At 45.0% G+C, this 27,930-nt stretch overlaps 1 protein-coding gene across 4 annotated transcripts; it reads left to right on the top strand.

The window, feature by feature from the left end:
- LOC119167248 (multiple C2 and transmembrane domain-containing protein 1) lies at window positions 1–27,858 on the top strand. 4 transcript variants are annotated; one of them, XM_075890383.1, is made up of 17 exons: window positions 1–651; window positions 5,026–5,363; window positions 6,724–7,044; window positions 8,204–8,334; window positions 10,076–10,268; window positions 10,985–11,039; window positions 12,094–12,235; window positions 13,139–13,235; window positions 14,308–14,409; window positions 15,010–15,087; window positions 16,323–16,442; window positions 17,142–17,258; window positions 19,619–19,654; window positions 20,938–21,041; window positions 22,242–22,351; window positions 23,276–23,382; window positions 27,553–27,858. In XM_075890383.1, exons 2-17 carry the CDS (start codon window positions 5,145–5,147, stop codon window positions 27,655–27,657), a joined length of 2,037 nt encoding a protein of 678 aa, XP_075746498.1. In that variant the 5' UTR covers window positions 1–651; window positions 5,026–5,144; the 3' UTR covers window positions 27,658–27,858. The 4 variants fall into 4 exon arrangements, with proteins under 4 accessions (XP_075746498.1, XP_075746506.1, XP_075746512.1 ...); XM_075890391.1 differs by lacking the exon at window positions 27,553–27,858 and adding an exon at window positions 24,576–24,776; XM_075890397.1 differs by lacking the exon at window positions 17,142–17,258.
- Window positions 27,859–27,930: the final 72 nt, after the last annotated feature.

Raw genomic sequence — 27,930 nt, 5'->3', positions numbered from 1 at the left:
GGCAGCAGTGGTTGCGGCTAGAGGACGGCGCTCTAATTCCCTGCTTCTGCGCGATACAGGTTGGTGACAGCCAGCTCGTTTCAAGGACGATCACCTATCCGCCGGTCGATAACGTTCATTCAGCTGCCTGCTGATCGCAACTGCACGGTCACTACACGTGTCTGGGAAACCTGCGTCATCTGCGCTTGGTTACCCTCACCACCGACGGAAAAGACGTCACTGGACAGCTTGGCCTGCCACCCATAGGCGCCTTGGACCCTACATAAGGATTCCCTCTAGTCCTGGCTCGTCACTTTGGCAGCAGTGGTTGCGGCTAGAGGACGGCGCTCTAATTCCCTGCTTCTGCGCGATACAGGTTGGTGACAGCCAGCTCGTTTCAAGGACGATCACCTATCCGCCGGTCGATAACGTTCATTCAGCTGCCTGCTGATCGCAACTGCACGGTCACTACACGTGTCTGGGAAACCTGCGTCATCTGCGCTTGGTTACCCTCACCACCGACGGAAAAGACGTCACTGGACAGCTTGGCCTGCCACCCATAGGCGCCTTGGACCCTACATAAGGATTCCCTCTAGTCCTGGCTCGTCACTTTGGCAGCAGTGGTTGCGGCTAGAGGACGGCGCTCTAATTCCCTGCTTCTGCGCGATACAGGTTGGTTCCTTACTTATTGTTTTGTCTTGGAACTCCTTGCCGCTCCCACTGCTGCCAGCAGTTTTTGTAGTTTTTAGCGTTGTCTTTATTATACTCTTTTTTAGTGTTTTCTACTATTGCTGATGATTATTAGTGTTCTAAGCATTGCATCATGCCAACCACGGCCGAGCTTTCGAGGCAAATTGAGCTACTTCGTGCTGACCTTGCAGAAATGAAGAATAGCTTGCAAGTGCATAGCCAACTCTACGAGTCCGTTAAGAGCAGAAATGAAGAATTGTCCAAAGAAAACAAAGAACTCAGGGACGAGAGTAAACAACTATGTAATCGTCTGGCTGCCTTGGAGCAATACTCACGCTTAAACAATGTTGAGATAAAGGGTATCCCTGACACGAAAGGTGAAAACTGCCTTGCTATAATGCAGGCAATTGGTGAGAAAGTTGGGTGCCCCGTTGAGCCGACAGACATCGATGTCGTCCACCGTGTCCCGGCGAAAAATGGATCGAACATTATAGCGAGATTTTGCTCCAGGACAAAGAAAGCAGACTTTGCTTCCAAAGCACGGAAAGCACGAATCACGACGGGTGTCATTGGCTTTCGTAAAGAGACGGAAAAACCGGTGTTTGTTAACGATCACCTAACCCCAGAAAACAAGAGATTGTTTGCTCAGGCTTTGGAACTAAAAAAGGCGAAAAATTGGAAGCATCTATGGACAGATTCCTGCGTAATAAAGGCCAGAAAAAGTGATGACAGCCGCGTCTTTCGTATACGTGAAGCAGGCCATCTATCTGTCTTTCAGTAGATGGCTGCCTCTAAGATATCTGGAACAACCATGGATTCCTCTGTTTTGTCTTATCAGCAAACTAAAACATTTCTCAAGAATAAACCCCCAGCTTTATCATTGATTCATTTCAATGTCCGCAGCCTCAGAAAGCATCATAATGACCTCATACACTTCCTGACAGCAATCAATCACACGTTTTCAGTCATATGCCTCTCTGAGACATGGTTAACAAATAACGATGGTAATCTATATGGCATGTCGAACTATACCTCTGAGTACTGCAACCGCGATTCAGCCCGTGGTGGTGGTTCTGCGGTCTTTATTGATTCGTCATTGTCATATAGGCGTCGTCACGATCTTTCTTTTACTAACCTAAACTGTGAATCGGTCTGGCTTGAATTTGACCAAACGGTTTTTTCACTGAACGGCAGAAACACCATCATTGCATCAATCTACCGCTCTCCGTCTTCATCTATTGTTCATTTTTGCTCGCAACTTGAATCCCTTCTAAACCTTCTCGTTTTTGAAAACAAAAACGTCATCATATGCGGCGACATTAACATTAACATACTTGACCTTTACAGTCATTCATGCTCGGATTATGTTCGCGTTTTTCAAAGTTTTGGCTTCTCATCGTTAATCACAGCTCCTACTAGGTGCGATCCATCAGGCACGAATACACTGATTGACCACATTTTGTCCAGTTTGACAACGAGCGCCTCTGCGGCTGTAATAGACTATCAGTTTAGTGACCATTATCCTGTTTTTCTCAGAATAGAATCCGCTCTCTTGCCCCGTGCCACAAATCATAAACAAGTCATGAAAGCGGTGTTTAACACAGAAACATTTGTTTCCTTGATTAACCAACTAGACTGGACTGATGTCACACAAAACGAATCTGCTGAGCAAGCCTACGACTCATTTTCTGCTCTAATAGCAAACTGCATAACACAGAGCACATCGCATGTCCCTATTTCTTGGCGGTTTAAAGAGCGAAGAAACCCATGGATCACCAACGGATTATTGCACTCAATTTCAAAAAAAGATAAAATGCATAAGAAGCTTAAGGACCAACCATTTAACACAGTGCTACAAATTCGCTATAAAAAATATTCGAATACGCTTGGTGCAATTTTGAAACGTGCTAAACGTGACTATCTTCAAACGCGCATATTGCTTAATGGAACTGATACTAAACGAAACTGGCAGCTAATTAAAAAGTTTCTGAACAAAACCGATTCCCATGCACGGTTAACGAAAATAAGTACTGCATCCTGCACATTCACTGAGCCAATTGACATTGCCAATGCTTTTAACGACCATTTTGCCAACACTGAAAACAATCAACACCGGCCATCACTTTCCCACTTATCGCGCTGTCCGCAATCTTTTTACTTATATCCTACTTCTAGCGCTGAAGTTCGCTCTGTCATATCATCGTTAAAAACAACCGGGGCGGGTTTAGACTCCATTCACCCTTCACGAGTTAAGCTGATAATCGACTATGTTTCACCTGTTCTTGCTAACATCATCAACAAAATGTTCAAGGATGGCACATTTCCAACCTCCCTAAAAAACGGCAAGATAACTCCCGTCTTCAAGAAAGGTGACCGTGAATGCATTAACAATTACCGTCCTATTTGCATTCTTCCTTTTTTTAGTAAAGTAATCGAAAAGATTTTGTACAAACGCCTCATGTCATATTTCAAAAAATTCGACTTGCTCTCTCCCCATCAGTTTGGTTTCCGTCCAGGTTTCTCAACCGAACTGGCGCTCATTAGTTTCACGGACAAAATCAAACTAGCCATTGATGACGGTTCACTATTTGGTGCAGTCTTTGTTGATCTTACTAAAGCTTTTGACACTATTAATCATTCCATTCTTTTTCACAAGCTCGCATCTTACGGCATTACAGGACCAGCCTTGAGCCTTATTAAGAATTACCTAAAAAACAGGTCGCAAGTTGTACAAATCGACGGTAGTGTTTCCTCTCCCAAGGTTACTAATACAGGAGTGCCTCAAGGATCTATTCTAGGCCCGCTGCTTTTTCTACTCTTCATCAACGATTTGCCCCTAACACTTCGCCATACTGACTGCTTGTTATATGCGGACGATACAACCATATATTCATCTCATAAAAGCATCGCCGTACTGTTACAAAATCTAAATGTTGACTTAAAAAATGTAAGTGATTGGTGCAGTCGTAACTGCCTGCACATTAACCCCACTAAAACTACATTTGTAATATTTCATTCTCCATTATCAAAAGTGCCACCCGTGGTGCTCACGATGGGGGACAATGAAATACCCGTTACTAACAGCGCCAGGTTTCTGGGTGTGACATTAGATGAGCACCTAAAATATAATATTCATGTTCATTCACTAATGCATAAAGTTTCTTTTGGCATACACGTAATCATTAAATCACGTAATTATTTCGAAAGGCCCATTATTCGTTCACTTTATCACTCTTTCATTCATAGCCATCTGTCTTACTGTGTATCATCTTGGGCTAATACTTACTTTTGTCACCTCGATTCCCTTCAACGCCTGCAAAACCAAGCTATACGACTAATGACCTTCAGTAATGTTTTTACCCCCTCTAAACCGCTATACCAAAATCTAAATATTTTGCCACTCTCAGAACTACTTAAACAAAAACTATCTCTATTTATTTTTCGGCTAAAGAGATGTGGCACCTCCATTCCGGCTTACTCAAATGAATTTTTTGTCAACACTAACATTACGAGGTTCTCTTCAAACGACAATCTACTTCTTCCCGCCGCTCGAACAAATTACGCGAAACTAACAGCCCTTTTTTCAGGCATATCCATTTGGAATTCGTTACCATACGAAATTAAATCAGCATCCTCTGTACATACATTTCAAAGCCTTCACAAAAAATACTGTCTCGGCAAATTATGTGGGCAGGCACACTAACTCAGGGATCTGCCATTTTTTTTTTTTTTTTTTTTCGCGCATGCTTGATTTGCTACCATTACCGCTGAATATTTTGCTATCATTTGCTGAATATTTTGCTATCATTTGCTGAATATTTGCTATTATTACCGATATGAATTAATCTTGCTTTTGTTTTGTAGCCGTAATTATTATAGCGTTTGGTATTCACTATTTTATATGCTGCTATTGTGTTAAAACTTACTATGTTCACTTTGTTTTGATGAATTCATGACGCCTGTGTCATGAAGATTTCCCTTATAACTGTGTTTTTATTTTCCAGCGTATATTACAGTCATAGACTTAAATACCATGCCAGTTTTTTTGTTGCTTTTTGTCTTTTTTTTTTTTTGTTCATTTCTTGCTTTTACTCTTCTTATGTAGCTCCTTTAGCTTTCCTGTAAATTTTATACATGTATTTTTTTTTTTTTTGCTATCAGAGCACGCTTTTTTCATGCTGCCCACGTTATTCAACTTACACATGTTCTAGTATTAGGAGGTCCCCCCGTCAGTTCCTGAAACTATGGGACCTCCGAATGTATTACTTACTACTAAAGATGTTACATTGTATCCAAAGAAGCTGAATAAATTGATTGAATAAATAAATTGAAATTGATCTTCCTCCTCTACCACAGTGGGGTCAATGTCAGCCGCAGCATCATCGACATCCGGAAAGCGCGAGCCTCGCGAAGGTCAGCGAAGAACAGGGACGGGTCACCTCCGTCGCTGAGCGAAACGCGCTGCAGGTTTCTCGATGTCGGCCGACAAGAAGGAGAACATCCGGGCCTGGTTGGAGGCGGTTCGAAAGCCGCCGTGGATGCGCGAGACCCCAGCCGTGCCCCCCGTGCCTCCCGTACCGCCGGTGCCGCCGCTGTTGCGTCCCTTCCCGCCATTCAACGCCAACGATGACCATCGCGGCCAGCCGTCGCTTCCGCCGAACGCGGCAGCGGGATACCAGCTACCAGACAGGCACGTTCACTTGACGTTGTGGCAGCAAAGTGGTGTTCCGCTTCGGTAGTGCCGGGGTTCACATGCGTCCTCCAAAATAAGGGAGGGGGGCGGGGCTGAAAGCTTTACTATGTGTTCTGCCCTCCTTTTTTTTCTTTTTTTTTACTTTTTATGACTTATTCGAAAGAAAACGAGCGTGGTAAATGAAGCCATGGCGTACTACTTGCGGTGGCTTTTATTGAGGCATTTTGGTGGTATAAGTGAGAAGTAGCGTACTTATTCGAACGTTTCATCCAGATTATTGCTGCCGAAATCCCACCTTCACACCGCAATCTAATACCGAAATACAACTTTTTTTTTCCTGAACGCAACGATAACTCACCCCTCGCAGTGAAATCGAGTAGGTACGGTGCTTACAATGTAAAACCACGGGAGTCTCGCCAGGCATTATTGTTAAGAACGTGCATGCTCATAATCCAGCACATTAAACATGTGACAGGACAGTTTCGACTGAATAAAAATGTGGTATTGAATTTGTATTCCCTCACGTAATTCGGAGACCCCACCACCCCTTCGCATCTCACGCTTATGAGTTGATGTGCTCGATCGGCTGCTAACCACAAAGTCTTGATTCCCGGTCGGGGCGATCGATTTCGATGGGTATGAAACGCTAAAGTCCGTGTACTGTACCCCTTCAGGACAAGGGCGAAGCCAGTGGGGATGGGTGCTGGGGGTTCAACCCCCTCCCCATGTTTTCAGTTTTGGTTGCGTATATATAGACACACAAATAAAAACGCACGCGCATACATACATAAGGTATGGCTGAAGTTCAACCCCTTCCCCAGAAAAAAAAATTTTCGGCTACGCTCCTGCGCCAGGAGGCCGAAATTTCCGGAGGGCTCCACTTTGGCGTGGCTCGAAATCACATCGCAGCCTTGGCCCACAAAATCTAGGTCTTATAATGTACCGGCCGAGTGGCCAATCTGTAGCGCAGCTAAGCACGCGGGTGTGGGTTCGATTCCGCGGCAAATTATTACGACATAATCAGGGTATGTAATTTAAGCCGTCGTTCCAACCAGGGGCCTTGTTTTTGCCAGGACAGCAGTTACTTTCCCTGGAAGTGTTTATATCTGTAGGCACGTATAGCCCTCTCCTCCGCCTTCAACGGGCATATATATGTATATATATATATATATATATATATATATATATATATATATATATATATATATATCGAGACAGATCACTCGAAACTGCGCTCTCAGCGTTTTGTGAGATGCTGAGCATGAACAAGAGACAGAGAGTGAAATTCAGACAAGGAATTATTGCTAATCACAGCAACAAATAAATTATCATTCGTACCATGCTTTTGTCCATGCAGGCAGGGTGACGCCGTCTCCGTTGAAGGGGAGCCCACAAAGCCAGCCATCCCGCCGACGCCAGCGAAGTGGCCACTTCGTCCAGCGCTCAAGAGCGCACAGGCGTACAAGAAGGAGGCTGCAGACGCCAGCAAGCGAACGCAGCAGCAGCCGCAGCCGGGAAAGGCGCCGAAGGTCGGCGTAGTGCCGAAAGCGTACGCCGCCCGTGAGGACACCGTGGTCAGATTCCTCTTGCTCAAAGCCCTGGATCTGGATCCCGTGGATGACAGGGAATCCTGCTCTCCTTACGTCGTCTTCAAGCTGGGCAACGAGAAGTACGTTAGTAAGGTGAGCCCTATGTTCAGTACCGTACAATCTAAATTGAGCACTCGAAGGAGAACCTTTCATATTGCTGGCCCCTGAATGGCAAGTGGATGCGGTAAAATTGTTCATGCCTGACCTCCGCGATTAGCTCCGGCAAGGCCTCGTGTCGGAGACATTTGTGGAAGCTACGGTTCGTGCCCGGCAGTAGTCTATCAAAATGAGTCTAAACAATCAACCGCCAGCTGTCTTACGCAAATATAATGTTTTTGCAAGACAGCAATATCGAAACATGGCGGTCACGGAAGCGTACCATTCAGAGGACGCGCACAAGAGCGTAGGCAGAAAATTGTTTTCGATGTGGGAGGAGGTGGGTACCTTCTTGATCTGAAGGCCAGTCAAATGTTGTCGAGTGTCATTTTGTGCTGTTTGTGTCAGGGCAAACAAAAATAATTTTGGAGGGCTGGAGGGGGTGGGGGGAACACGGGCCTGGTGCGCCACCCTCTGGCTACGTCACTGGACCCGTATTAGTCGCGTGAGTAGCATATGGTGGTTTTTTAATGCACAGGGTCCATCGTTGTGATTAAGATTGACCGTGCGGTTAACTGTGACGTGTGAGAAAAATATGACGGAGGGTCGCGGCTATGTCGACTCAAACACTTTAAGGAACTGGCAGCCAGCCAAAGTGTGTAGTTAGATTCAAGTGGAATTTCCCGTGTGCTGTTGATTAAGGAAGAAGTGGATGTTTTGAAGGTAAAAACATAAGTACTCATGCGGTGAGTTAATTAGTAAGTAAGCTAAAAAAGGTACACACGGTTTAAGTGCATTCATAAACGTTTATTTTCGTGCATCTTCGGATGTCGCATTTGTTTTCGTGCACAGGCGTTTGTGCTTACAGTGCCTCACTCAAGCGCTTTGATTGATGTGTGGCGTTTAACGCCCCAAAACCACCATATATGATTATGAGAGACGCCGTAGTGGAGGGCTCCGGAAATTTCGACCACCTGGGATTCTTCAACGCGCACCCAAATCTGAGCACACTGTCTTATACAACACTTCCGCCTCCATCGAAAATGCACATTCAACATTCTTCTACCGGTGTATCTTTCGCAGGAGGCAAACGTAAACGTTTTGGTCTGAGCGGCGTGCGGGGACAAGTGTCGTTACAGTGCGCTTGCCCTTGCAGGTTATGGAAGACACCAACGATCCGGTGTGGAACGAGCCATTCGACATTTTCGTGCCGGTGGGCAACAGTCTCCTTCTGCAGGTTATGATCATGGACAAGGACCCCACGGCAACTTCCGACTTCATCGGCAGGTATCGCTAAATTATGATTCTTTTATTACAGTGTTGATCCATTTTTATGCAACTTGCAGAGTTTACGGATTTTTTGTAAACCGATTACAAGTATTCAGGTGTTTTCTTTTTCTGTGATAATTAGTTTCCAAGATATCACAAATAGCTCCGTCTTTGTTTAAGGCCTATTTAGCTAACTAACCTCAGCATACAAAGCAATGTAAAACCCACAGAATCCATTAGACGTTCGTAGTGCTCCGTAAAGTACAAATTATTGCTTTAGATCGTTTCTGAGCAAAGTGTGAGCTGTCGAACTGGATTCATAAAATATCCTCACTAATATTTGAAACAAAAGCTCTAATTTAGAAATTTTCTCGTGCAAGCATTATAGAAAAATTTACCTTACGACACATCGAATCCGTCTACCTCGGAAACAAAAATGTTAATCGTAATTGTAACCTAGGTAGAACAAAAAAATTTTGGCTCCTTCATCACACAAAGGACATGAAAAATCGTTCACTGTGCACTCTCGGTTAAAAAGCATTGTTACGGGAATTTTCCGAGGCAATTCGGCAAGAAGTTTCCGAGAGACGAAGCCAAAGAAACAAGTGGCGCTGAGAACGATGAAGACGTAAAATAACAATAGATACAAAGAAGCTTTTCACATTCTATTTTTCAATTTCTGGAGGCAAAATACAACGGCAAATGCATGCGTTATAAGCAGGAGAGGCGAGCACGATAGACTAAGATTTAGTACCCCGATTTGCTCCTATATAGAGTCAAGCTCGTTCATGTATATTCACTGATTATAGCTTGCCTCAGGCTGAACGCGCATAGCTAATTCGTTCGCCTTGGAAACCTAGAGTGGTCAAGAATAGGTAATGAACCTTAAAAAAGAAAAAATAAGTTGATTTTGAATAAGAGTATCAAGGGAGATCCGTCATTATATTAAGCAGCTGCATCACTAATAAGTATTTCTCGGGGTAAAAGGAGGCGTCTCCATTATATATAAAAATAAGCACAGTACTGGGAACAAGAGCGATATAGCCACCACTTTATTAGCAAGTGTCATTCGAAAACGGGGCTCAGGTGTGTGAGGGGAGCAAATTTGCGTGTTAACTTCGGTTACCACGCTCGCTTTAAGCGTTGCCTTAGCAAAACGCGGGTGCTAATGCCGCGAAGAAACATAAGTATGGATCACACATGTATGTATGTATGTATGTATGTATGTATGTATGTATGTATGTATGTATGTATGTATGTATATGTATGTATATGAACATGCGTTGGCACTTCTGCACGTATGTAACTGCTTTTTTGCGGCGCCACTCATGAAGGAGTATTCTGAATAAAAAGGCTGTTAGGTATGGGTTAATTTCTGGTTAACTACCTTGTTTTATCAATATCGCTCTATTGTGTCAAACATTAAAAATTTATGAAGCTGTCCCGAAGAGTTTGGAACGCACTCAGTGGTATTGTTTAACCTAAGTGACCTCACCTTACGAGAGCAATAACGTCAATATTAAATAAAGATCCCGACAGTCTTTATTATGTGCATGCCACAGTTGAGTGCATTGTAGCTATAGTGTATGTACCGAAATCGGCGACTTTTTACTCCCTTGCACACATTTCGAAGCACTCGCCCATAATTTCTGGTCGTTATTATTCGAAGTTGGCGCAAGTACGTGCCTTACAGGAGGCGTGCTGGGCGTCGTTTTCATTACGGTGTGGCTCACCCTTGGAGCTCGCTTTGGTCTCGCAGGTTCAACATAAACCTTGCCGACTACCAGTACGGCTCCATGTACGAAGTGAAGCAGGATTTGGACGACAACGCCGGCACCATCAAGTTCCGCATGGCCCTGGATAGGGTGGGTGCCAAGGACTTCGCCGAGGTCTGCGACATCCCCACACGAGCGACGCTGGCGCTCATTCGGGAGCGCATCTCGGACACCTACGTAAGTACAGTCCGCCCTCTTCGTCTTATATATATATATATATATATACGTCTGACTTGAACACTGTTTTCGTGCATAGCCGCTATACGACGACAAAAACAAAACTCCCAATGAACGTGTAACAGGCCTACATAAAGATATCATTAGCACAGGTACTCATTGCGCGGAGCGAAATGGACTAAGGTCAAAGGGAATAGGACAGGTGTGTCCTGTTTTAGCCTTTCGTGTCTTGCGCTCAGTCGTACCAACTAGCCCCAAGTCGAAGCTTCGGTGAAGAAGAGGTAGTAGAAGATGCAGGGTTGAGGCGCCGAAAGTTGCCATGGCCTCGACGAAGACATGTGTCTTGTGGAAAAGTTCACTTGAGCGACGTTGCTCGTTGCTCTCGCGTATTGCCCGTATGACATACGAGCCAATGCGGTTAGACTACAATGATAGTGCCTATAACCATAGGCGGGCGTAGTGTTCCTCATTCGGGCGAAGCTTTACTACAGGGCCCTGACCCTCGTGAGCCCTTGCGATAATACACAGTGCGAAGACCAGAAGGGAAAGGAGTGGAACCCTCCCTCTTGCGCCCCTTGTGCGCACGCTACCTTGGCTTAAGGCATCGCGGCATCCCTGTCACCCAATAATGTACGCTAATAACGCTTCATGCAGACTACAGTAAAAAAAATCATGTAGTATAAAACCTTGCCGCATATTCTTTCTATCGTTTGCAGGAACGGTGGAGCGTCGGAGGCGAGGTACACGACATCGGCGAAGTAATCGTCTTAGGTACGCAATACGTCCCATGCGCTCTAACAAGGTCGCTATAAGTGTGGGACGTCCTCTGCTCTTCGAGTGACGACGTGCACGCCAGAAAATAAGTACGAGGGTATAGGCACGCGATGTGTATAGCCACTCCTAAGACGACTTGTTCAATGCAAGACAGCATGAGAGGACTCGCGAAAGAGGGCTACGGTAATAATGCTACGTTTCGAAAGTCCCATTCATTTAGCCACTTCGATATGTCATGTGCGTGTGTGCTGAATTTTACTGATTCAGTTTTACTTAGAAAGAGCCAACACGCGAGGTGTTCTATTCGCTTCCATCCTGTCCAAACAGGCCCGGTTCGTTGAGCTACAATTAGTCCACCTACTCTAATAAAACAGGCGACTCCACATTTGCGCATTCTGACCATGTCCTGTCGGCCGACACCAATAGCAAAAAATGTAAGTGTTGCTAAATTCATTAAGGTGAGGGGGAAATTACATGAAATTGATGCCAAGGTCCTCCAGCACAGTGCAATCCCAACGCTTCATTCAACCCAGTCGCTTATCCAGGGGCTCGCTCAATAAGCTCAGACTACCCTCTCTCGCCAATTTTGTTTCTCCCCTAAGATACAGAGCACGAAATGACGCTCGATCATTTTCACCTACCCCGAACCCATGTCAATCAAGGACGTGCCCCATCCCGAAGCCAATTTCTGCCAATGCGTCACAGGTTGAACTCCTTCAAAAAAGTTACAGCATTTTTTTCCTCGCTAACGTATATGCTCGTCTATGCACGCACATTACGCTTTGCCTAACGATTAAGCCTTAATCAGCGAATATATGTTTGTACTTTAAGTGGACAAGGCCTTTTTTTTTAATTTAGAATTCAATGAAACAATGAAAGAGATAATGGTTAATACAGGAAAGGCGGTATTCTCGTTCTTGCGGTGTTCTCACGTCATATGTCCCATGCAATTTACGACCCCTAAGACTCACAGTTCGATCTTGTTCCACTTAAGTTCATTCCGCCGCCGAGTGTTACGGTACTCGTTCACTCACTGCTTCGGTCGTTTTAGCACACCGTGCCAGCACCATTGCGCCGCCAGGCAGCGAAAGCAACCTGAATGCAATCTGCGTGGTCGAGCTGTCACCGAAGATGCTGTGGAACAAGGGCGACCCCAAGACCATCAACCCCACGTGGAGCACCATGTACCGCTTGTAAGATAAACGCTTGTCACACGCTCATTGTCTTAAAGATTTAGCATGCCACTGCCATTGCCGTTATATATATATAACATTGATAAAAGTTTTTGACAACACTCCATCACATACACCGAAACACAGACAACAGAGGAAGGCGAGACACGTGCTGCAGTGTCCATGATGTGACTGGCCTGTCAGCTATTTCTTAAAGAAAGCTATACAGTCGTCTAGAAGCATGGCATGTCGCTTGTGTACTAAGCATTAAAGGACATATTCTCGAAGGTTTAATTTTGTTGTTTTTTGTGTATGATTGATTGGTTGATATGTGGGGTTTAACGTCCCAAAACCACCATATGATTTGTGAAAGACGCCGTAGTTGAGGGCTCCGGAAATTTCGACCACCTGGGGTTCTTTAACGTGCACCCAAATCTGAGCACACGGGCATACAACATTTCCGGCTCCATCGGAAATGCAGCCGCCGCAGCCGGGATTTGATCCCGCGACCTGCGGGTCAGTAGCCGAGTACCTCAGCCACTAGGCCATCGCGGCGGGGCTGTTTTTTGTCTTTCTCAGGGTTTCTTGTTGGCTTGCCATCATCTACATTACTATCTTCGCTATTCGTGATATACAGCATGCAGTCCCTTCTTTTGCGAGCCGCTGTCTCGCGGTCAAATGGCGTTGTGGGTGTGGGCTCTTGTTTACACGCAAAAGTGAGGTTCAGGAGCGATTCCGGAGTACCATATCTTGTCAGCGGTAATGTAGCGACCGATGCAATTGTAGAATCTCGTCACATGACGAGCTACAAGTCGAGTGTAACTATGTCACGCTCGCGAACGCCAAGGTGGCCCTCTCATTGCCGCCATGATGCACCGGGTGATGTTGCCCATAATCCCAACGTTCGCCATTCGGCGCTTGCAGGAAGGTGACGGACATCCACGCCGTGCTTCAAGTGACCGTGCTCACGGACGTCAAAAAGCAGGAGTTCCTTGGCACTGTGGCCTTCCCATTGATATCGGTGAGGTGGTGCCACACGTCTACAACGTCGAAAGAACAAAATAGGTCGCGCAAATTTACAAAGAGGGCAAATAATTAAGAGAGAAATATTACGCGAAGTGTAACGCTGAGGTCGTTGTCTTGCCTTTTTTTATAGCTGGCGCCGACTTTCTGAGCACAAAAACATACGGGACGGATGTTCGCGGCCGGTCGAGGCAACCTTGGAAGAGGGTTGTGCAAGTAAAATCCGGAGATAGCTCGGGACATTGAGAAGATATTCACCCTGTAGGCATGAACCTTATGAGATGCCCTTGAGTTGAACGGTGATTAGAGCGTTAAAAAATGCTTCGCCCTGGCGGGCGTTGAACACATTGATCAAAAGGTGTGGTCGCGCGTGCGTTATCTTGACAGATATTAGCAGGAGGATCATACCCTAGCATGTGCAGTGCTTTTGCCGCGTATTTTGGGCTTAGACAGCAAGAAGGTTGCTTCGCTCGGGCGCAATACCTTTCTTTGCGCCGGTGTTTTGTTACAGTCACTTCAGGTGTCATTGAGCGGCTTGGTCACTTCAATAATAAGTTACAGCAGGCTAGTAGGTTAATTGTTGTTAAACTATAGTTCACTTCGTATGACATTACAGCGTGTTGCTGTCACATTGATCACTTCCTCCTTTCGCGGAAACTACGCCTTTTTTTTCTGCTAAGCATTTTTTTCGTAACAGACATTACTTCTATCATGAGTTCCATGCATTTTTACGTGATCAATGCACCACTTCTTTTGCAATTATGAGTATCATTTTCTCATTATTTTTATGAGTGTTGTTAGTACTTTCGCCACTTAGTTCTATTTGTTGCATGCTTTGCCAGCAGGTTATTATTGTATATAAATATACTCTTTTTGCACTCATGTATCGATACATCACAGAACAAAAGAAGACAAAAGTAAGCGATCGGTTTATTCTGTCTGTTTTCATGATGCTCTCTTACTCAATGCACCCATGGGGCCAGTGAGGTACAGTTAAATAAATAAATAAATAAATAAATAAGCTCTATAAAGCCTTCCAGTACAAAAGCTGGGCTTCCACCTCTTTCCAGGTGGACTCGGGAAAGAAGCAATGGTACGCGCTCAAGGACCAGAACCTCGACAATACCACGGGAGGATTCATCCTGCTCGAAATAGACCTCATATACAATCCGGTAAGTGGGGGCCCACCTTCGAACCGTGGCTTAAGTCACATTGTCTGGTTTCACTGGAACCATGAATATCGTGTGTATACAGCACAAAAAAATAATCCGTGGATGTATTCGGAAGTTTTCATTCTTAAAAAAACGGCAATGTGATGTCCTGGATCTAAAACAAGCGGCGAAAGTTTCGTTGTGTGGTGCGTATTATATAGTCTTGCAACCTTGAGCGGCCGCCAGCTGCAGCTACCGCGCTTATTACCTGAACTATGCGAACAGCAGTGCACAGTTATGCATTACTATTGTTGAAGCGACATTTATGGATTTCTTTTACAATGTACTCGGAGACCTATGTTGTCCACAGCAATGCCGGTGATAATTTTTAGCCGCACTTGAAATGCCTTAAGAAAGCTGCTGTACTTTCTCGCTTATTACCAGCATTATCTAACGTTAACTGGCAATTTCTAATGTCGGTTAGCATTGCCAATACTTTATTTAAGAATTTATAATTTTAGCTCCGCTGTTGCAATGACACCATGTATTTTTCTTTTCATCTTTCACTCTCGATCGTCCAATAAAGATGTCGTCCATGATTGTCCCGTCTCGTTTCCACAGATGAAAGCTCTGATATGCTGCTTCAAGGACAAAGGTCCCGGTCCACCGGCGCTCAACGAAACGGAGTTGACGAGGGCTGTAGGTATTCCGTTCACTGAGGTCAACACTGTGTGTGTGGTTACTCTAGATATTAAGGTAAGCTTCGTTGCTATAAATGGGAGAAATGAGACGGACTTCCTTAATTGACACTGAATAGGTCTCGCCCGACTAAACGCATACCGTCATAATGTAGATGAGCGTGAGATTTGGAGGCACATAGCATGGCGATAAAAACAATAAAACTAAATTATGTGAACACCACAGCACGGGGCAGGCTAATGCATCTCAGGCAGAGGAGTTTCCGAGCATGGTTAATGTTTTCCCACACTAATTGCCCAAGACGTGTATAAAAGCAGAATTAGTCTGTGGGCCAGGAACGCGCCTCGGTCAGCTCGATAGGTAAGCCTTTTTACAAATATCCAGTGTTGGCGCTAAGGCTCTTCTTTCTGGAATAAATAACCTGCGAACGCAAATCAACTGTGTGTGTATACCCGCATACGCGTAACCTGACCATTATGCACAATGTTAATCGCGGCGTCGAGATAAAGCTAATACTTCGCGTAGACGAATAGGAGTGCGGGAGGAGGTATATCAGTGAAAGGGCGACGAAGGTTTAAAGCCTGGGGTCATTGATAATAACGGTCTTTTTTTTTTTTACAGTTCAGTGATGCGCTTGGAAACCGCTACTCAGATGCATTCGAGACCCCGTCACGTTCTGAAGTTGATTTCAACACCAAAACTGGCAAACCATTCGCGTAATAAAAAGGCAAGGTAGCGGCGTCCACGAATAAAAAATAAGCTCGTTTATACAATCGTGTTTACAACCTTACGTTGTAGAAACTCAGGAGAAGGCAGTTGCTATACGCTTTCACCAGGAGCGTACCTAGAGTTCCTCTCGGAGGGGGGAGAGGGGTAACCAGACATTAGGCAAGTTTGTGCGTGCATTCTTATTATAACCCATAACTGATATGTGGTCGAATTTGAACATATACATTACTCGGCAGCGCAGCACTGGTTTGCGTTCTCGAGCGTGCTGTCTCGTTTGCTTCCCAATAATGATCTTTTATATAAATGCGTTAATATATGCGCATTCAAAATTGAAAAAATGAGGGGAAAGAGGTTGTACACCCCACCCCTCACCCTTGCTAAAACAGTATCCATCTAACCGTCTCACGTGCTTCTGTACGCAGAGCTCTACCTCTGTTTCGTAGTAAAGTCGAGCAACGATTGTCCATTAAGGGGTGAACACGAGTGTTGGCGAAACACGCACGCAGGCCCTGACCCGGAACATGGCACGCCTGAAGGCTCTCTACGAAAACTACAAACGGATAACTGATTTTTTCATCGGCTGCTTCAACTGGGTGTCCATCCCGCGCTCCATCATCTCCCTCGTGGTAAGAGGCCTCGTAAAGAACTACAGCCTCTAAGAGGCGTAGCAGGTATTCTTTGAACGCCTTAGGAGGGTTGAGGAGCCTAAAAGTGGCAAAGAAGCTGCAGGTAGGCAATTACTGTTAAAGCACGCTTAGAGGTGTGTGTGAAGAGGTACCACGAAAGAGATATAGAGGCATGCATGAAGACAAGGGCATATGCTCGTCATTCGCATCGCAATGCACTGCCGTGTGAAGATGTGCATAGGAAGTATATGGCGATGAGTTTGCAGTGTGCTTCCAGAATGGACGGCCTTTTGTCATTGGAACAATGCTTACACACTGTCGCGTGAATGCGGATCACGTTCATACCCTTGTAGCGGTTAGCAGAGCAATGAATGGGTAGTTGGTGGCCCACGTTGAAATGAGCTTAGTGTGACAGTAGACGACGAACAGAAAACAGGTGTACGTGCTATACGTGGCGCGAGTGGACGTGTTGTCTCACGTGCCACGTTTGTGTCTGTCACACGAAACGCATTCCAACATGAATTCTGCACGTTTCGAAAAATTTTCAAAATGTGGCTTTCGTATCAAAATCGCTATACGGAGCGACTTCGTGCCTCTTTGAGTATGGGTAAGAATAGATGCGTGCACTCAAATTGGCGCAATTAACGAAATGTCATTTCACATATCGTAACATGCGCTCTTTCTGTGCGCTCGGCGCAGCTGCTCTCGTGGCTGACCCTGAAGGGCGAGCCGTACATGGTGCCCCTGATCGGTGCCCTGCTCTTCTTCGCCGAAATGATCGCTGCCCTTGTCATCCCTGTCGAAGAGGACAGAGAGGTACGCAACGACGCCGTTATTCGGCGCCCGAATCCAGCTGTAGCCGTTTATGAGCCAACACATATCCGGTACAGGAGTCAAAAATACGGTGTTACTTAGGGTTGATAACGTGCTCCACGATGATTGGACAACAGACGAAAGGAGCAGATGGATTAGGACTCTTCTCGTATATCGTCCAAACGACGTGAAGAAGCGCTCACACTTGGGCCATACGCTTTCGCATTGATCGTCTTAAGAGGGGCTGTATGTGTGTGTGGGGGGGATGACCCCAGCGTTCTTTCCCCCACCCGTCAGTCTAATCTGATAGAAAACGAACCCCACAACAGACAGAAGAAATAGAAATGAATCGATGACGCACTGCTCACAGAAGCTTTGCCATATGTACCCCGCTTTTCGGGGCAAAAACGGGAAGTAAACACTTTCTTGAAAGCAACATCAGTTGTTCTTCTTCAGTATCGTCAAAAAAAAAACACAAAGAAGACGTGTAGCCATAACCTTGCTCATTAAAAATGACACGAAAAGCTTTAGTAAAAAGGCTTTAGTAAAAGATACAGGGTAGAATAGTCGCTCTCCTTAGGATGATTAGGAGGTGCGGACGCCCCCCTCCCCCGCCTTCCTGCCCCGCCCCCCATGCACGCTTGTGTTTACAAGTACTAATGCACTCGAACATGATCTAGCGGCTCGACACGATTAAACACACGCTTCTTCTGATTCTTCTTCCACTGCAGTCACTACCTTTTCCTTCATACTTTTCTCTTTTCCTTAATTCCCTATTCCCCACGAGTTTTTTTGGTTCCCCACGAGTGTTTTGGTTGAGGTGTCCAATGTAGAGACAGTTATCGAGCACTGTTACTCCATTTTCCTCCTTCTCCTCTTCCTTTCCCCTATACTAAAGATCACTAACAAGTACTTAACCCTTCCATTTTGCTCAAGTTTTGGCTCTAGAGGCTGGAAGAGTAGGCCTCCCCGATTAGCGGGAGTGAGAGAGAGGATGAAGAGGAAAGGGTATGCTGCGTCGCGCCAGCACCAGGAAGTAAAAAAAAAACGTGAAACGACGGTGCCTATTAACTTGAACTGCTCCGTCTCTCCTTTCAGGTATTCCTTAGTCTCACCTCATATTCTTATACATGAAATACAGTATACTCACGGATGGAAACGCACCTGTTCTATAGTCTAACTACTCCTACATGAGCAACTGCTCGCGATCAGCGACTTAAGTCACATATAATCTTGCCATTAAAAGTAACGTTGGCCTTTATGTTTACGCTAAATAACCCCGGATGATCGAAATCTGTGGAGTCCTCTGCTACAGCGTCACTCATAATCAGGTCGCGGTTTTGAGACGTTAAATCCAAAAAATTAATAATGAGTCAAAATTACCCCGATCTGGCACAAACAGCAGACGCTGGAAACGAAAGTTAGTGCTGCCCTAAACTTTCGCGCTTCGATTCGTGAGTACTGTCCGCTGCGACATTTCTTATAGTTGTTGGGACTAAACGAGATGCAGTTGATAAAAATTGTCTGCGCATCACGAGCAGGGCTACACGCTTTCTCAAATATGCCACCTCCACATCATAATAATCACAATCGCGACACTTGACGTAAAGATGTTACTACTGTGTGCGTTTAATTTTTGGATATCTTGTCGTTGCTTACCTCGCTTGTACAATGTTTGTATTTTCCACTCCTGTAATAACCCTCATCGAGGGTCGACAGTATTTTGTAAATAAAATTAAAAAATAAATAAAATGAATAATCATTATAATCACCATTAACTACCGTCACCACAGCGAGTGATTAGATTACGTGTATGCGGGTTCGAAACGTTTTCAGCATTTTCCGCGGAAACATCAATTGGCGTAATGGGTTGCCAGGGGCTCGGCGATTCGAGTGAAACCTTGCACATAAATATGTGCATCGTCACGCCGACCAACGGCCGTGCAGCGTCACAATATGAAGTTTGAAACACCCTAGATATTTTGCAAAAAGAAGAAAAAACTCAGTATCATACATAACTTTACTTTTCTTATTTTTGAAGCTCTAAATGCAAGCGATGTATTGAGAGAAAAATGACAATGTGCGGCTTGCATGGCTGCGTGTTTGTAGGTTCATCGTGATCGTTTTGAGATAGACCAAAATCAAGGTCTGATTGCAGCCTGCACGGCGCGAAAAAAAAAAAGCAACGAAGAAACGTAGGCACGTTTTAAGGAAAGACGCCTTACCAGGGCTCATTTCAAAGCCATGTTTATCCAGCATAAGCATGTCAAAAGAATACAAGAATGAATGCTCTGCATTTATATGTTACAGCACACTCTCATATACCAGGCTAAAGTTTTTTTTTTCCTTTCCTTTGCTTTCAGTTGTTTCGAGAAGGCCAGCAGAGTGATGATGACAGCGTGAGTTGGCTTTTTTTTTTTTTTTTTCACAACAGGTAACATACCGAATGACCGCACCTGATGACGTGATTAATTTTACCTTACCAAGTTTTCGTTGCATATTGGTGTGTGAACCATAGGGCGTGTACTTCGATTCCAAATACAGTTGAGCATTGTAGTAACAAACATTGATATAGCGAATTAACGAATACAGCGAACTAAATACGGGCCTTACTTGCTCACGCTTCAATTCAGCTACATTTATTCTTCCTATATAAAGAAAAACCGAAAACGCGGAAGCAGTTTAGCGTATATTTTATTTGTGAGAGAATGTTGCTCAGGACGATGTAAACGTTTTACTAAGCGCTATATATAGGCAGCGGAGACATGAGCGCAAAGTCGGTCTATTACTGCCGGGACCGCGACCACGTGCACGAGTTATCAGTGAGTCACGTTTAAAACAAAAAAAAACGCATTCATTAATCTTAGTCTCTGCTACCGCGGGCCTCGCTCCTGCCCCTCTGTTTAGATTTCGTGCGCATTTCGTGAGCCGCTACGTGAAACGTCCTCATATATCATACGTAACAGAAGATATAAACTATATATCCGTCACCCCTGGGTATGAAAAGTTGGATAATGGTAATGGAGGTTACTTTATACGGGCACTGTTGTTTGTTTGATTTCGCTGTCGTGCTTTTTTTTTCTTAGTTGCAATAACGTTCATTTTCACCGAGGAGATTGTGTTTCTAATGACGGTGAAAACACTGTAGGGAACACCGCTATGGTTTAGCGGTAGTTCTCGTTATAGCGCAAAGTTGAAAAAAAAAAATGAAGACAAATGGATCTGTGGCGCATTTGCCTGTGGGTGCCGCAAGCATATATAATGCACCAATTCACATGAACTTTTCTTTTTATTTGGGCTTTGAAAGCGAGTTTGCGACTTTAATGTTTAATATTATTCATTACAATTTTCTGCTTTAATTGCTATACGACTCGCCCTGATTACGCACGCGCATCGCGGGAGACATGCACGACCTCCGAGACTATACGGACATTTTTCAGGGATGCCTTATCAAAGGTCACGACCTTGCCAGCGGCGCTGCTCCTCCTTTCAGGAGCGAACATGCAGACGCCTCTGGAGATTATCGCCATTATAGGTTCCTTCTATAATCCGGATGGTTGAACTTTGGCTTGTGTAGAGCCGAACGTGTTCCTAGCTTGATGTTCGCAAATGTGGGAATAAAGGAAAACAGCTGGAAGTACATTTTTTGCCCTTTTATTTTTTTCTTCAATATATAACGCAGTCTCGGCAGTCCCTCAAGGGCAAGCTGGCCCGTCTCCAGGAGATCGCAGCCACCATGCAGAACACCATGGGCACGGTGGCCTCGTACGGCGAGCGACTGATCAAGTCGGTGACTCTCTGCACATAGCCATCACTGCTGCTGCATTGCATGCGCAACATTTCTCGCCTAATATTGGACTGCAGCGCGCATGATGCCAGAACTTTGTGAAGCAAATGCAGAAGCTCCACTTAGTTAGCGAGCAGGAACTCGTTTCTCGCTAATACAGGCTTCGTTTTTGCCATTGGAAAATTAATGTTCTTACTGATGACAAGTGCTCCTCCAATATACTTATTCAGGCCCTTCTCTGAACCTTGTTTTGAAATGGGAGGGGGAGGGAGGGTTTATAGGACGGCAATGTAACATATACATGAAGGTACTCTGCAAATAATTTTGGGGTGCCCTCGCTTAGAGAGTTCATGGACGTGTGCATTAAGATTAAGCATTTTTTTTCTTTTTTGCGTAATTTGCGTGTCCGTGAACAGAAACTGCCAAAGTACCATGCGCTTGAACAGACGAGGACAAAAGAGGGAAATGCAACGCATAACGCTCGTTTTGTGATGCCTTCTTTGATCCTCGTCCGCTAAAACACATTAACCTTGCACATCGCCACTACATTTCACACCAACAAGGCCGAACCTCAGCACTCGTGTAAAAATAATGCAGCATACACAGAGCGGAACATGTGGGGTTTAACGTTCCAAAACCAGCATGAATACGAGAGACGCCGTATCGAAGGGCTCCAGAAATTTCGACCTACTGGGTTCTTTAACGTGCACACAAATCTGAGCACACAAGCCTTCAGCATTTTCGCCTCCATCAAAAATGCAGTCGTCGCAGCCGGGACTCGATCCCACTACCTGCGGTTCAGCAGCCGAGTGTCTTAGCCACTAGACCACCACGGCAGGGCTACAGAGCGGAACATAGGTGCGTGCAGTAGCGCGCCTTCTCTCCACGGGAAAAGGGCGCGACGACGCGTCGGCAGAGCCACGCGCTGCAACGCATGTATGGCCTTAAAGGCCTGGCCACAAGATACGTGTACGTGTGGTCAGGCCTTTAAAATTTTGCCTGAAGAAGAATGGACGAGAAGGATGCGTATAAAAGACACTCGGTCACTCGAATATAGGCATGAGTGTATGAGCGAGACTTGAGATGACGATGTTGTACGCTAACTGTGACCTTTATGACGTTGCAGTGCAATATATACATTTTTCATCTTCGTTAGCACACTAACAGTAGCATATGAATTGCGTCTTTTATTCCCTCAGCACAATCACGTTCGCCGATCCGTTCGTCTCGAGAATATTCCTTGCCATGCTTGTGGGTGCAGGCGTCGCGGCCTACATTGTTCCAGCACGATACTGGGCCCTCATGTTCGGTGAGTTCTGCACACGTCAATAGGTGTTCCCAGAAGTGCGTCCGAAAACCCTCAAAAGCGAGGAAGCTGGAATATTTGAGCTTTGCTTTCGCAATTGTTTTTTTTTTATTTTGTTTCCGTAGCAACACATGACTAGGAACATCAACTATGGCGCTAATTAAATAGCTTACACAAATAACTTTCTTAACATTTTGAGACCAGTGTTTCGGTGATCTGAAGAGCCCATTGACGCTAACAATGCTCCAAAAACTGCCTCTGATAATTATCGCGAGGTAATTACATTAGAAAAAATCCACCGGTGAAACTGATATACCGAAGTGCAGATGAGCGCAGCTAGCACTACCACCGCAATCGTGTCATTGTTCCGAACAACGATTACAGTGGTGCTCATCTCCATTGGTTATACGCGCCATGCGTGCTGTAATCACAAGCACAACCCGCACACACACTTAATGGCTCTCCGTTGAAAGAAAATTATGGCAATAGAGCCCTTCCACGCGGGCGAAATTAACGATGTTTCATTGCGAAGCTAAAGTATTTTCGTCCGCTCATTTGAACTTACCGCCAGTCTTCGCTAAGAAGTTAATTTAATTTTTCCAATTACTTCCAAAAACGAACCAGTGTTGCCACCGCAGAAAATGAAGTGGCAAGGCAGCGAGTGTTATCGCATTCCTTTCATTTCAAACTAACTGACAATTATCAGTTATTGTCAGTTATTTCGCATCAATATTGTGCCTAACAGAAAAAACGAGCCCATAATTAAATTTAAAATTTTCTTCCCTTATTTCGAAGATTTTTCTGACACAATTTTGGAAACACTCGTCAGTTTTCAAGATCGTGATTCACGAGACAATTGACGTTTTAACACGGCCGAGTGTTCTACAGGGCACTTATAACCAATTGCCTTGTTTCGTGACGGCGCAGTGCTCCGGAAATATTCAAGGGGTTTCATCATCAGGTTCGGCGGCATCAAGGAAAGCGGCTACGACCTGCTCCACCTGTTCAACAGGACGCCCGATAACGTTGAGAAGGTATGTGTCGACTAGTGCTTCACAACACAAGCGTCGTTCATCTTCGCCAAACAGTGCAAAAAAAAAAAAAAAAACGAGGAGACATAAAGAAACACACAGGAAAAAGCACAGAAGTACCAACAAATGAAACTAACGAAAGCATTCCCCGAACGCCTATGACCATTTGTGTAAATACTGTTCTTTTGTTACCTCCTTATAACTGTATCATGACAGTTGTTTCTTTTTTGTCTTTCAACTAAAAGCATGTTGTAAAAGCCATTTTGCAACCTTGTTTTCTGTTATTGCTTTGTATTTTTGCTCACCCTGCTTAGACTTTTTGTCCGCAGTATTTTATAAATAAACAAATACGTTTCTACACATGCCAGGAAGGGAAGAGGGATTGAAAAGGCGCACAATGCGTGTCTGCTGGAAAAAGGGTTTGCACCCGCTCAGTGGCGTAACTAGATAGGACGGCGCCCAGGGCAAATATATTTCCGCGCCCCTCATTATGCCCGTGATAATGTTTGTTATTATTATTATTATTAATAATAATAATAATAATAATAATAATATTATTATTATTATTATTAATAATAATAATATTATTATTAATAATAATTATTACTACAGCTCCTATTAATAATAATATTATTATTATTAATAATAATAATATTATTATTAATAATAATTATTACTACAGCCCCCCCCCCCCCCCCATTAAAAGCGCTAATGTAGGCTTCCGCGATTGCCTACTGGCGCGCGGCGGGCCATTTCGGAGGCCAAGGGCCACCAGTTCTGATTTCGATGAGCTACGCCCGCGTTTTTGTATAGTATTTTTCTTTTTTTATTCAAACTTCCGGAAGTCCCTTACCCGTCATTGTTCTCTTCCAGTCCACACTGCAAAAATCTTGACGGCACGGGCGCTTCCCAGGCCCAAGTTTCTCGTACCTAAGCTTTCGCGCTATTTGTGCATCCCAAGGAATGCAGGGTGAGTACAAAACAAAGCAACCAGCTAGACACCGCGCCCTCGGGTCTGGTATGGGGGTTAAACTGGTCGGAGTGTTCTGCCGTTTCGCTCCGTTCGCTGTTCCATTGATGGAGGTCATCCTTGTGCGGCCGCATTCTTTCAGGGAAGTTCTTGGTTTCTCCAACGTACGAAGCGGGGCAGTCGGCACATGCTGTCGGGTACACTACGCTCTGCGCTTTTTTCGCAGGTGCGTGTTCTTTGGGCCAAAGGATGAACCTGCCCATGGCGGTGGATGGCATGTGGGAAACGTTGACCCCCGCCCTTCTATTGCTTTGCTGGCGCCCGCGATGCAGGGAATCAACAAACGTCGCCGTCGTGTCACGCTTTCTCCGTCTTTCCTCCAGAGAACTCTGCGAATAAACGCCTTTGTTTAGCCTTTGGTGCCGAGGTCACGGATTATATTCGCCCTTCCTTCCGCCGCTGCGTGGACGATTAGTCGTTGGACGATCGGCTATTTCGTTGGAGTTTTCTGTTCTTACTCAAAAAAGGTGCATTCGAACTTTTTTATTTTATTTTGTTTACGTACGTGGTTGGTTTCAGGGAAGCTTTCAGTAAGTGGTTTGGGAGGCTGGTGGGGTTCGCTGAAACTCATCTAACCCAGTGCTGCGGAGCACAAAACAAAGCTTAGCCGAGGGTCATGGGAAGGCACGGAGGTAGCGCAGCAAAATGAAAATAGAGGATCCTTTTCCCGATGCAAAAGCCATTGCGGCAACCCTTTCCTTCACCACCATCCCCACTTCCAGTCGTACATTACAACCTCGCCCCTCCCCCCTTCCAGGCGGTTTTACGGAAAAAAACATTGACAACCTTTCCAGGGGGCGCCAACCCGAGGACTCGGCTTGGCGCCCCCTCCCTAGTGGCGCCCGGGGCACTTGTACCCCCTTGCCCCCCCCTAGTTACGCCACTGCACCCGCTCCTTGCGCAAGGTGCAAACTCCAGCAGACACGCATTGTTCGCAGCTATCGAGATTCCCGAGCTCGAGAAATCCACGAGGCCAAGAAAATACATATACATAAAGTGGGATCAGCATGTGTCAGTGCACCTTCGATAGCATTAACAGACAAGGAGATTAGCTGCCTGCGCCATAAAATAGATGCGATGTGGGCACCTGCGCCTTTTCAATCTTACTCATGCTTGCACAAATAAACGCATTAGTTCGTAGTTCAGCGCTCTTTTCTGTGTGTTTCTGTCTCCTTGTTTGGTTTTTGCGTTGTTTTGCGATGATGAAGCCGCACCAACAAGCTCAAACCCACACTTTTTACAGGCACCATACTCACTTGATAAAACGATGGCTCGGTCTAGTTGGTGATTTAGCATTGACACATTTGCACAGCACGAAACGAAAGGTGAGAGGGCGCAGCACGCAGCACCTACGTGTGTCGTGTTCTCGTTCATTTTTCACGGAGCAGGTGTGCCGATCTTTTATACTGGGCGTAGGCGAATATTGAAACGCATTCGAATATTCGACTAAATATTACGATATTCCAATTCGCTACGGTAGGAATCGAAAATTCCTGATATTTCGAAGTGCTTGAAACGAGAGGACATGATGTAGGAATGGAAAGAAACATCGCGGCATGCTGCTTTCATCGTGATGTATTCTTGGTGATGATAAAAAGACGCTATGATGGCTCTTATACCATGGATGACCCTAGGGGCTTATAGGGGTGAAATGGTCTAGGGCAGTTCATCGCTCCGGCGTAGCCAGCACAGCATATGGACAGACAAGACAGGCGGACGGACGGACACTTCACCCTACTACTCATCATTCACTCCGTGGATATGCTGCGATTTTTTTTTTCATTGTCATCTAAAGCCGCTTGAAAATAAATGCGAAATGTATATGGCCACTTTTCGGGTTTCTCTCCATCCCCGTTGTATACTCGACCGCATGCAACACCCTTAAAAGGTGGCTTCATTGCATTGTACATCGCTGGGCCGTGAAACCACTTCTTCGGCGAAAATACATACTGTCGCAAATTACATTCTGCTTGCACCCACATCATCAGTCTCTTAATTTTTCAAGCTTGAAAGCATACTATGCGGGCTTTCAAGGGCTTATTACGGCAAATTCTAAAACGTAAGTTGCTTTACCGATTAAAACTTGCACCCTGCTCCTGATACCGTCAATTCATTGTTATCACCGCTTACCGTCAAACCACGCAAGTGACGCACAGGTACACTTCAAAATAAAAAATAATGTGCAAGTTAATTGGGTTATGATAAAAACATCCATCTCAGTTTGTATTATCTGATTTATACTATTTGAATAATTCAGTTCGAAATTATTCGACCAAATAGCCATTCGCTTCGAACCCTAAATTGCATATTTACTATTCACCCATCCCTAATTTTACCACATTGCACTCGATTGGCTACGACAGTCTGAGCTCTCCCACCTCACTCTGGTGTAGTTTCGCAATAGGCTGTAATTATTAGCACGATTTATCGCAATATTCACCTATTCCGTTAGAAGAAGCAATATTTGTTTCTGTGGTTATAAAAGTCGCATTGTAGTGCAGCATGCATGATCCCTCAAGGTTGTTGGGCCGCCACTTCAGCTTCATTGGTAAAATTGCATATCTTCAAATGAGGGAGACTGGTTGAGAGTGTGCTACACAGAGAACACTTCTCCTTCAATGTTTCTGACATTTCTGTGAAGATGTCCTTTTTAGACTTTACCTAGAAAAACAAAAACTTCATGACGCCCGGTAACTCCACCTACGAGAAATCTGTTCACGCCTCTTCTATTTCCGGCTTCACCTGAAATCGAAACTATAGTTTTGAAAATCCAACCCATCTCAACTTGCCCAATCACTTATCGAGTTATCAAGCACTGATATAGTTTCAAGTTTATAACTGCATTCTGAACAAAAGGTGGCAAAGCCAGCAACTTATCAGCAATACTTTGTACTAATTACTGCCTAAAATTCTCATTTGTCGTACTGGCTCGTTTTTAAGTTCATGCCAAAGACAGCCCGCTTCATTCGTCACCATTCCAAGTGCTTTTGCATTTAAACGCGCTGTTCGATTCCATCAAGTTCTGTTGGAATTCGTTCGAATGATGTAGTGCTAACCAGGCTTGAGCAAATCTGCCATTCATATTTGTGCGTGTTGTGCACTAAAATAACTGCACACTTGACTTTTACTCGTTGCTCTCGCAGTCACGGTACAGCACGCCTCTGCCCGACACGGACACGGTTCCGAAAGGCACATTCGCCGTGAAGTCCTCACTCTCACTGAAATCCCTGAGGCGCCTGTTTTCGTGACCCGTGGAAGCACACACAACTGCGAGTCGCCAACAAGCTGGTTGGACGGATTACGTCATTGTATCATAGGAGGTCATCGGCAATTCTGGACGTTCCACCTCTCTGTGTGGTCAAACTGTGCCCTCGCAAGTTGGCCTGGTTATTAAGTGCTTCTACTTGCATCCGCCTTTCATTTTTAGCGATTAAAGAGACGACGCTTTATCGGGGTGCATGCAGAATTTTTAATTCGAAGGGGAGGGGAACACGGGCCCAGCGTACCCTCAATATGCCACT

Source organism: Rhipicephalus microplus, chromosome 1 (genome assembly GCF_043290135.1).
Source record: "Rhipicephalus microplus isolate Deutch F79 chromosome 1, USDA_Rmic, whole genome shotgun sequence".
In the NCBI taxonomy this organism is placed as follows: Eukaryota; Metazoa; Arthropoda; class Arachnida; order Ixodida; family Ixodidae; genus Rhipicephalus; species Rhipicephalus microplus.
The sequence above is the reverse complement of the archived record's forward strand: the minus strand, read 5'-3'. Positions and strand labels throughout refer to the sequence as shown.

Excerpts from the sequence above, each read along its gene's own strand:
- LOC119167248 (XM_075890383.1), top strand. The coding sequence starts at position 5,145 with ATGTCGGCCGACAAGAAGGAGAACATCCGGGCCTGGTTGGAGGCGGTT. Across the intron at positions 10,269-10,984 it reads AGCGCATCTCGGACACCTAC|GAACGGTGGAGCGTCGGAGG; the intron begins GTAAGTACAGTC and ends TATCGTTTGCAG. Across the intron at positions 15,088-16,322 it reads AAACGGAGTTGACGAGGGCT|GCCCTGACCCGGAACATGGC; the intron begins GTAGGTATTCCG and ends ACACGCACGCAG.